Source organism: Mesitornis unicolor, unplaced genomic scaffold (genome assembly GCF_000695765.1).
Source record: "Mesitornis unicolor isolate BGI_N332 unplaced genomic scaffold, ASM69576v1 scaffold18675, whole genome shotgun sequence".
Taxonomy (NCBI): Eukaryota; Metazoa; Chordata; class Aves; order Mesitornithiformes; family Mesitornithidae; genus Mesitornis; species Mesitornis unicolor.
The window spans coordinates 48,163-59,611 of record NW_010183736.1 but is presented as its reverse complement, the minus strand read 5'-3'; the positions used below and the strand labels follow the sequence as shown (position 1 = coordinate 59,611).

The 11,449-nt window shown below is 35.3% G+C and overlaps 1 protein-coding gene across 1 annotated transcript in view; it reads left to right on the top strand.

Moving 5' to 3' along the window:
* Nucleotides 1-732: 732 nt before the first annotated feature.
* The window catches only part of EXOC6 (exocyst complex component 6), a gene marked incomplete at both ends in the record, with an annotated part of 36,360 nt that continues 25,643 nt past the window's right edge, over nt 733-11,449 (top strand). The window contains 9 exons of the mRNA XM_010184252.1: nt 733-937; nt 2,198-2,353; nt 3,375-3,443; nt 5,800-5,883; nt 5,977-6,023; nt 6,412-6,532; nt 8,484-8,555; nt 9,225-9,322; nt 10,479-10,584. Of these exons, the coding sequence (XP_010182554.1) occupies nt 733-937; nt 2,198-2,353; nt 3,375-3,443; nt 5,800-5,883; nt 5,977-6,023; nt 6,412-6,532; nt 8,484-8,555; nt 9,225-9,322; nt 10,479-10,584 (958 nt within the window). The remainder of the gene's footprint in view (nt 938-2,197; nt 2,354-3,374; nt 3,444-5,799; nt 5,884-5,976; nt 6,024-6,411; nt 6,533-8,483; nt 8,556-9,224; nt 9,323-10,478; nt 10,585-11,449) is intronic.

Sequence of the window (11,449 nt, the reverse complement as noted above, 5' to 3'; positions counted from 1 at the left end):
TTTTGGTTTTGTTTTTGTTTTGTGTGTGGGTTGTTTGTTTTTTTTCCTGGTTTGGTTTGGTTTTTTAAATACCCTCTGACCTTAATGCTTGTTCAAAGTAGTTGTTTTCTTGGTGGAATATACTATGTTTTGTCAGAAGAGTAAATAGATTCGTGGTTTACAGCAAAATAAGATACACTGCTGACAAAAAATATTGCTTGAAATAAGTGTATACATGTCTTCCAACTAAGGATGGTGGAAGGGGTGGGTGTGAATGTCTGTCTGTGTTCACATATACCTGAAGAATACAGGCACGCTTTGCCAAGGCTTTTGTCATTGTTTGGTGCATGTACTGCAGTGTTGAGTGATTGGCAATTTGTGTTTCAGAAAAAAGAACTCAAAAAAAGCCCCTCATAAATTCATTCTAGAAGGGAAGATAACTGTTAGGACTTTAGTGCCTCCATTCTGCAAGATGCTCCATGTGGCATTAGGAATCTACTGATCAAAACAGCTAATACCTTAGAAGCCTACCTAAAATTTTTACTTGACAAAATCACTCCGACAGATCACTGCTTTTTTCCAAACTAAAGCATTATATGGATGACCATTTTTCTTAATTTTCCTGAGAACAGAGTAATTTCATTAGATATATATTGATTGCATGTATTATATTGGTATCCTATATTTGATAAACAAAGTATTTTATTAAAATGTGATAAGAAGCTACATAATTTGATTTTAATCTCTTTGTAGATACTATTCTGCTTTAAAAACAATGGAACAGCTAGAAAATCTATATCTTCCTAGAGTTAGCCAATACCGTTTTTGCCAGATAATGATAGAAAATCTTCCAAAACTGCGTGAAGAAATAAAAGAAATATCCATGTCAGATCTCAAGGATTTCTTAGAGAGTATTCGAAAGCACTCTGACAGAATTGGGGAAACTGCCATGAAGCAGGTAAGCTGACCTAATAGGATGACTTCAGTCCTGTTATCTACTGAAAATGTCAGTGTCAGTAGTCTTAGGTTAGCCCAAAAGATTTGTGTAAGGATTATAGCCGTCACAGAGACCTTTGAGTAAAGATGGAGAGCTGTGAAACGCTTGCTAACATCTAGGGTAGTTTCTTCTCCTGGACATGAAGCTGTTGATTGTAGCAGTCCCTGACGAATGCAGGAAGCAGCAGCATGACACCTCAGTAGCATCAAACTTCCCTTCCAAATTTGTATCTGTGTCCTGGACAAGTCGTTTCCTCCCAGAGAAAGGAAGGAGAAATGCTGTTTATCTCAAGTTGTGAAAAACTGTGAAACACTTTGAGTAGTCAACTCCTGGACAGTCTGGAACTCAACAGCTGCTACAGCAAAACAAAGAGCAGCCCATCTGGCCAACCAGCAAAGATGAATAAGACTAAAAGAAATGTGGAGATAACTGCCTAATTCTTTCTAAAATACTGCTAGTACAGGGCACAGTATTGGCACATTAACCTCCAGAGAGAGCACGTTACAGAGGAGAGAGGGCAGAGGACTGAGGTGAGAGCCAGGATCAGACTGGGACAGCTGGAGCCCTTGCCTGTTCCATCACAAAATAATCTGCCACGTTACAGCACTGCTGCTGGGCAAGGTTTAAAGCAATTACTGCTTTTAACATTTATCTGGAGAGCAAGTGAAGTTTTCATTTGACTTTTTATTGGACAGAGTTCAGGTTGGGTAGCCGTTTTGTCATCTAAGGCTCTTGTAAAATGCAGCATTGATTATTAGAAATGAAACTTAATTGCAAGACTACACTGTACTACCTTGCTGCATTTCTTTCAATAGTAAGGACAATGTAGTGCATTTGGCTTTTGCAGCTGCTTGCTCACAAGGGCTTAATTGAAGAAACTGGAAATAGCTGGAAACTATGTGATAACTGTACTTCATTTAAATATTGATTCTCTGTTTGCAATTTATGATCAGGAAAATTATAGATTACTTTTAAAAATTTTTCTACCTTTAAAATTACATTCTGGGGATTAGGGAAAAATGATGCAGAAATTAGCTATTGGAATAATTTATCATCCCAAATCTATTAAGGACAAAACCATCGGTGTAAGCTGAGAACACTCATGTTGCAGTTGTGCTGATGTGTGTTCAAGAGCACCACCCTTTTTCATGTCATACCATATACTCATGTGTGATGAAACTTGCATTACATCCCTCTTTATTGGTGCTACTTTTGAAACAGGCACAGCAGCAGAAAACCTTTAGTACCACTCTTCAGAAGCAGAATAATGTAAACTATGGTCGGAATATGCATTTAGGTAGAAGCAGAATTTTGGAATCCAGGAATGAAATGACATTGAAGCGAACGTTTGAAGAAGATGATGAACACGAAGAAGAGGTAACTTTACACTAATCAGAACGTCTTACTTAAAGTGATTTTTGTAGGTTTATTGAAGAAAATTTGCATAATGCTGTCTGTAGATGGTCAATGTTTGTTAGGAAGGACCAGAGAACACCTTTGAGCAACACCAGTCCAGATCAGCATTTTAGGGGAAGAAAACAGTGCCAAAATACCAGTTGTATTAATGCTAGCTTTAGCATCGTGTCTGGGGACATTCAAACTTGTAATTATTCTGTAATTCAGTTGCAACTTACATTATACAGAATCTGCCCACTGTAAATGATATGTGGCCCACTGGAATATTCTATTATTGCTAAAGCCAGCGTTTCTGTGTTGAGGACTTGAGCTTGTGCAGAACTCTTTCAGCTATCAAATACACAGTGTTCATAAACTGAATAAAACAGTGAGTATTTAGACCTTTGAATCTGGTGCTCTGAAAACACCGTGAAAGGAGTCTGGTCTTGTAACACAGAATCTAGTACTGCAATACAAAGAGTGGAGAGAATCAAGCAGTTAATATGCTCTTTTGTGATAAAACCTATCTGTTTTTCGATCCTGAAATTACTGGCAAAAAGACTGATGCAGTTACTCTTCAGGTCATTAAAGCAAACTCTCTTCCACCATTTTCTATGGAAGCAGTGGTTTTAGTGGCTGTAGAGCCTGTCAACAGAGTTGCCTTTGCTGGTCCCCATCTGGTTATGCTTTTGTGTTGAATCCCAGTGTGTTTCCATGTTCATCTGGTCTCTAGATGCATCACTCTACTAACTTCACGCTCTACTAAACTAATTCTCCCTTAAATTTCTAAGAAAACAAGTTGAGCAGTTGTAAAATTAAGGGCACTAAAACAGAATTTAAAATTTAAAGGAATTTAAATTAAAAGGAAGGGATAATTCCTTATCAGTAAGATGTCTTATGAAGTGTTTATTAAGTGGACAATTTCTGCTGGTAATGTATCGCATTTTGCAGATCATATGGGTTTTATGCTATATATACTTTTCTTTTTCCTTTCCTCCTTCAGGTTTTAACTGCTCAAGATCTTGTAGACTTTTCTCCAGTCTACAGGTGTCTGCACATCTACTCAGTTTTGGTATGTATTACAGTGACTTCAAAAGGATATTTTACTTTTTGAAGTTGAATGTTCATTTTCATATTTTTCATGCTCTGATAGTTCTCAAGCAAACATATTGTTTCTAGTAGTAGTAGTTCTCTTTAGTAGTAAGACCAGGTGAGATGGGTAGGATATGGATACGCAGGGCACAACTACAAATATATGTTTTATTTTAAATGCATAATAAAGAACACATAGCAAGACATTAATTACATAAGTGTTATTAAGGATATATGTTAAATATGCATGTCTGCCTCAATAGTGGTATCTGCACTTTTGCAGTTCCCCCAGGTGTTTTGTGTTACCCAGACATTTGAGGGAATGTGATCAGTATCACAAAACATAGGAATATTCTGTTTGAATCTTGTGGAAATTAGAATAGTAGAGCAAAATAGGAAGCGAAAACTGGAGATTGTGACAGACTGTGCTCAGGCAGATGAGATTGGATTCAGTGTCAGAGACACAACAGCCTGTTTTAGCTGCTTCATATTGAAGAAGCAAGCAGGATTTTGTATACCTCAGGATGCTACATAGCTTGTGATTGCAGCCTGGTGATTGCAAGATACGTATGTGCCAAACACAGATTGTACTTACTGACAAGTAACCTTTCCTCAGGCTAGAAGCTTGTGGGCAATATATATAAAGAGCTTTTTTTTAGTCCCATATATTATATGAGATGCTGTATATTTAAATTCTGCTGAAAACACCCTTGATCCCTTTGATGTGTAATGTTACTTTTAACTAAATGCCGTATAGCAGTATAAAATAAATGTAACTGTGGTGTGAAAAAACGCTTGATATATGAGCTGTATTCCTAGAATTTATAACCCATTGTGAAGTGATTTATTATTTCTGTTTATACAAACTCATGAACTTTTGGAAGCTGGGCAAAACACATGCATTGCTTAGGTATATTTTATCTTGCCTTTCCTCTGCTTACTGAGTGAATCATCAGGGTTGCTTCTCTAATCTGCTGATTGCATTAGGACATCTGTTTAAAATAGTTGTTATGCCAGAATTGCTGATCTTGATTGCATAGGGTAGCACAGTCTATAAATAATCATTAGATATTTTGCATCTCCATTTTTGGTGTGGATTTGAGAACAGCAGCTACTCTTTCACTTGAGAAGCTTGTGTCAGGACTGAGTAGAGATTTGGCGTTGGAAATAGAATTCAATAATGGCTTTGTGCATCTGGAAACTATTGAATATTTGGGCTGGAGGTGAAGGGTTAGTATGTCTGATCAGTGTGTGTTAGTACCAGTTACAGCACACTGTAAACTTCTGCTGCAACAGAAAGTGTTCTACTAAATGTGCATCTCAGTTTCAAGTGGGTTTTTGTTTTTAAGCCAAGTCTTTTTTTACTTTTAGAACTTGTTAGGTTAGCAGTATTTCTGAATGCAATAAACTTAAAATACTAAATTTAAACTTTCTTTGTTGTATGTTATAAAGGAGTTAGGTAAGTAATACTGACTTAGTAATATACAATGTCTGTAATAATTTTACTTGAAGAGTTTTAGAAGCCCAACTAATGGAATTCTAAATAGCACTGGCCTAATAATAGGCTCATGAGGTAAAAACAAACCTTAAAAATGCTAAGCTGCCTTATTCTGCTTGCATACAAATCATACTGTGTTCAGTAGGTAGATGAGTCAATGTAGCACTTATTTTGAATGGACAGATGGTTTCTACTGAAAGGTCATCTTAATTAGATGTGTAGAATGTCACTTGAATTCTTCATAATATAATCATTAGACAGAGGGTATTGTATTTTTGAGGACTGTGATAGGAGAAAAATCCAAATCCACAGTCATTATATTTACTAATTCCAAAGAGAATAAGCAAATATTAAGTAAATCTTATGTGTTCTTTTTTCTTAGGCAAAGCTAATGCAGGCAGTGTTCAGATGTATTCACAGAAACATTTTTGTAACAACTTTAAAATGTAGTTGTTTTCTTGAATACCGTAGAGAAACATTTTAGAAGACAATTAGATTTAGTTTTAGAGTAATAGGTGATATCCCTTGTCTACAAATGTTTATGTACTTTGAAAGCTGTAGTTTATAAATGTAAATGTTGCTTAAAATGCATTTTTTTTGTCAAAGTGTAGACACATAAGCACAATTTTTACAGTGTGTTTTAGGCTGCTTAAAAAAAAGAGAGAATTTCTGCATATTTCATGCGTGCAAAAATTTGCTCGTTTCAGCCAGAGATCTGCATGTGGAATAAATGCAAAATACGTGGCTTAGTTTAGGAGAATTCTACCCTTACTTTAAGAAGCGTCCTTTTCATACTGAGACAATATTCTTTTTTTTAACGACTTTTGTCACATTTTAGGGTGATGGAGAAATATTTGAAAATTACTACAGAAAACAAAGAAGGAAACAAGCAAGATTAGTTCTGCAGCCGCAGTCAAGCATGGTAACCAATGTTTTTGTTTCCGCATTGACTTGGGTTGTACCAAATACTTAGTGGTATTTTTATTCCTAAACTTGTTTTCTTCTTCACTGAAAGCATGAAACAGTAGAAGGCTATAGAAGATACTTCAGTCAAATTGTAGGGTAAGTTTTCTAAACAGAGATTTATTTCAGTTTTTACTGCATTGATTTGTAATTCACCCTCTGTTTTCACGTTGTCCAAAACCTTTCTTCTGCAAGGTTCAGTTTTGCAAAAATTATGCGGGTGGTTGTTGCTGGATCTGAGCAGGGAAGAGCATCCGCATCCTACCAGTGCGGTACCCTGCAAGGACCCTCCAAGCAGCCTGGGATCCAGCTGGCATGAAACAAATTTTTCACATTTTGACTTCATGCTGGGCAAAACAGAACACCAAACCCACCAAAGGGTCACTGCTTGAATGGGGAAGGGTTTGACTGTGCTTGCATGTGAAAGGGTAGAATTTGCTCTAATACTAGAAACCAACTTAATAATCTAAGTATTACTTTGTTTTAGCTTCTTTGTAGTAGAAGACCACATTTTACATGTAACCCAAGGATTGGTAACTAGAACATACACTGATGAACTCTGGAACATGGCCCTTTCCAAGATCATTGCTGTTCTTAGAACACATTCAGTAAGTGAGAAGTCTTACCAGTATTGTGGTTTAAATCCTCTTACTGCAGAGCTCTGTATATTTAAAGCTGGGATAGTAACAAAGTGGAAAAATTACACCCATCTCGTGTTTTCTTTTCCTTGTGATTAAAAATTGCTCAGATTTGGGAGGGAGCCTGCCAAGCTTTTGTTTTTCCCAACAGTATCAGGCTGTGATCCTCAGCCATGGGCTATTTGCATAATCCTCCACTGATTTACAACTCACTGGGTCTTCCAAACCTTCTCTTAGTCTAGCAGTTTAGAATATGCAGAGTTAATCTGCTGTTATTATTGCAATCCTTCCTCATTAGTCTCACTGACCTCTTCATTAGATCAGATTGAATAGTTCAGCACTGAAAGCACCACCAGGAAATAGTTCCTAATTATCATTCCAAATGCTGTGTTTCCAAAATAAACTCCACCAGCGAAACCCTTGGAGCTATCTCTTCAGTGCTGTAGTAGTAATAAGTTTATGTTGAAGGAAAGGTATTGGAAAAATCTTCACAGATGTTAGAATGTAATTCTGTATCAACTGAGTATTTCAATACATTCCAAGTGTGTCTTCCAAAGTTACATTTCTACCTTAGATCCAATGAGGCTAAATAGCTCGGTGCTATTTCTTATTCCTCTGTTAAAATCAGTGAAATACCGTTGTGCACTCAGACTAACAGTAAATCGCTTCGGAGTTTACTATTGGTACAACTTTAACTATTAGAAAAAAAGGGAAGAGTTTTCTTTTTCCCTTTTTAATGTTTGCTCGAAGCAGTTTCTTTTTGCAAGTTTATTCTTATTACAACTGATCTTTAATTTGAGGAATATTTTAAGTTTTGTATATACCGAGGAAAAATGGGCACAAAGTTCAGACTGCAACTATAGTTTTATCAGATGCCCTTTACTGGTCAGTGGTACATGAGTTGTTCTCATACTTTTTAATTTATTTTAGAGTATTGGGATAAATTGAGATATATTCATAATTCTTTAAATACTTTGAAGGTTAACTGGCTGCATACGGATTTATACACCTATGTAAGAATGTGGTAATCTAAGGAGTAAAAGTAATGTAATCTCTAAAGAACTCTTCAATGTCTTGTCATGTAGTTGATCACCAATTCTTTTCAAAACACATAATTCCCATCAAAACCAATTCTATCACAATCTCTTTCTAACGTCATCCTAGTACAGACTAATGTTTAGGTAAGTGTATGTTGTCTTATGGGGTATTGTGAACCAATCCCTTATATTTTTAGAAGTATGCTAAGAGCAAAAATTAAAGAAAAATGGGCATATGTTGTCTCTAACCAATACTGTATTCTCCTATAAATAATTTTTACTTTATCCAGTATTCCAAATAGTGAGGCTGAGGTGAATGCCTTAGTTGCATGACTCCAAATCTCTAAAAGTCAGATTTTAGTAATTTAGTAGAGTAAATTACTTAATGTCTTGACTTTTTACTATTGAATTTGAATTTATGTAGACAGTATTTTATAGCATTTTCCTCATACAGCTGGGAAACTGTCTGAGGTGGCACAGTTAGCACTAATTAGGCCCAGGCTTAGTGTTGAAAAGATTGTCCTCTGGAAGCCTCTCTGATGTTGATTTAGCAAAGTGTTTTGACATGTGCTTGTGTTCTACTGAAATAAATGTGATTTGCTGATTTTGAATCGCAGTACAACATACTGGTATTTGTTGAATCTCATATTTTAGTTTATTTTTCTTTGCTTTTATACTACTGATAGTTCACATAAAAGTTTAACAAATAATTTTATGTAGCTAAACTAAGTGAAGACTAGTGAGTCTAAGTCGGTTTTTACTAAGGCAGTCAGTCAGGTAAAGGGCTAAAGCTGGAGAGTTTAACGTTCTGTGCTAATATTCTTTCAAAACATATGTCCCATACTTTAAATCCTTTTAACAAAACCAGAATTTCTCACTTTCAGTCATATTGCAGTGATCCCGACCTTGTTCTGGAACTGAAGAATCTCATTGTAGTATTTGCTGATACTTTGCAGGTACATATTATGTTAGTAATTTAGCTGAAATTGCTAGAGTAAAATTTTTCCTTTAGATGAGTAAGTGTAATGATTTGGCTTTTCCTGAATCATGTATACAAATAAACAACAAAATTACACACAGTGATATTTCAAAAATACATGTATTTCTTGCCTTGGTTCCTCCTTTTTAGTAGTATCAATTTAGGGCATGCATCCTGGGCTATCCAACTAGCATGCAGTTATTAATATCTGTGCAAAATTAATGTTAGCTTTCTAGTTTGTGTATGTCTTTGTCTTTTTATAAATGCATTAATTCTGATCTTTAGTAAGAATAGCATTCCAGTTATCATTAACTCTCTAGCTTAAAGGTAACATCACTGGCAAGTATTCTTGCAATGTTTAACAGACGGGAAAAAGAGATTAGTTATATGCATAAATAGCAAGTTAAAATGTTGTAGAGAAATGGGACAAATTTCTGCTTAAAAACTGAAAGCACAGGATAAAGTATTTGATAAGAATTTAATATATAATCTTCTAATTGTAGTGGTATGTTTAAAGTACTATAATTTGTTTTATAGACGTGACAGGATTGAATAGTAAGTCTCATCTCAGAGTCCTGAAGTAATGTGATAGGAATTGAGTGTATTAGTTCTTGTATTATCCACCCTTTTCATTTTTACACCTTAGGGCTATGGTTTTCCTGTGAACCGACTATTTGATCTTTTGTTCGAGATAAGAGACCAGTACAATGAAACACTTCTTAAAAAGTGGTCTGGACTGTTCAGGTTAGTATTTCAAAATAATTGTGCCTTTTGTATTACATCTATTGTTTTTGTCTAACTTCAAGGTTTTTTGATAGAGTCGTAGTTCTGGAAGAATTGATTGACTCAGTATTGTCTATGAATTTCAAGTTGGATAGAACTAAGCTATTTATTACATGTAACTAATATTTAGGAGAAGAGCCATTGAGTACTACTTGTGCAGAAGTTAATGAAGAGAGGGAAGGTCTCCAAAGGGACATTATTAGAGAAACGTGCAGGCAAGAGATGTCTGGTTTTGTTCACTGGGAACCTAGTAACTCTAGGCTATTGCAATAGGGCATTAGGTTCCTAATTTAGGTTGTCTTAATGTTTACAGTTAACTGATGTGCGTATCTCCCTGATGGACTGCTGGCGTTACCAGTATGTCTTTGTGGTATTTTAATGCAGGTTGGTTTCCACCTATTCTTTGGAATCACTTGATTGAGTAAATCATAAACCTAAGAATACAGCAGCCTGGGACAGTACTCCAAAGCCTGTTTGCAGATAGGATGTGATGTCTAAATGTGCAGAAATTGTTTACCATAAAATACGTTACGTTGTAGTACAGAAACCCTTGAAATTAAATTGACTACTGAAGATTCTCAAGCTCTCTCTGCTCCTCGTATAGTCATTTAACCAGTAGAGAAGTCCAGAGGGTACTTAATGCTGTGGCCGTGTGCCTACCTGATGTTCTCTGCCTCATCCCTATTGACTGCATGCAGCTGTGGTATCTAAGTGAGACACTTGGAATATCTGCTTTAGTGTAGGCAAAATGTATAATAATATATGTAGGCAATAATTAATAACTATCTCATTATGGTTTACCCTAGAGTAGACTAGTTCATTTAAAGTTCCTTTGCTGTATTATGCTTTGAGACAGACATATAAAAATACTTTAAGCTATTTTTTTCTCTGTGATTAAACACAGTAAAAAGAGTTATCATATACAATGTACTTTGGAATTAATCTAAAAATAGTTTGGTTGTCTGAAGTTGTGATCATTGCAGCTCATAACTTTTTGAAGCTGCACACTTTAGTGTGGTAGTAAAATTTATAATCATTTACATCTTTTAATGCTGGAAAATACTGTAAATAAGTTATATATCCTAAACTTTTTTCACTTTACTAACTAATTCACCAGGGATATTTTTGAAGCAGACAACTACAGCCCTATTCCTGTAGCAAATGAAGAGGAATACAAAATAGTTATAAGCAAATTTCCTTTTCAAGATCCAGAACTTGATAAGGTAAGGAAGAGTTTTATGTTATTAAAGTTTGCTGAAATCCAATTAAGGACACTTGGGACAGTAATGGTCTTTATAATTAAAAAGCAATTAAAATTTGAAAAGCTAGGTAGATTAAGAGGCTAAATCACCTTCTTTGTGTGTAATTATCTAGCCATAAATAAATATGAAAATTAAAGCTTTAGTCATTTGCTCTGATCACAGAATCACAGAATATTAGGAGTTGGGTGAATAATGAAACCCATTGTTTTGTAAACAAATTAATATTACACTTTAATTGATACAGTCTTTATGTAATTATAATACAGTCTGTCCTTAATTAGTTAAATTTTGTTGCAATTCATTGGGTTTAGTTAGTTACAGTATTTTATATGCTGTAGTATTGCAAAAATAAGTGTAAAACAAGTCTGTTAGAGACAGCAAGTTTTGTATTTCACTTTGAAAATTAATTATTTTTGTTTTAGCATGTGGAGCAAAATAAATATGAAGAGACTGTAAATAATTCTGCTGTACTAGCACTCCAACAGGATATTCTTTCATAGCCTCACTCACGCTTTAACTACAAGCTCCTTTCACAGAAAGGTGATTTAATACGTTCTGCTCTTCAAATACGGTTTTGGTAATACTGATGAAGAAGTAACAGGCCCATGATGGAATCTGTAGAGGGGAACTGAAAATGAAGAACCACAGGACAGTGGGAGTGACATTGGAGGGAAACTGGTTTATGCACAGTCTATCACTACAGATATCTGCAAAAGTAAAAATGATGCTCTAATTCCGTGATTCAGCAGGGATTTACCAGGAAAATGTAACAGCTACGTGTCATTAATGCAGTATTGCAGTCAAAAATTAAAGGTGGGGTTTATGC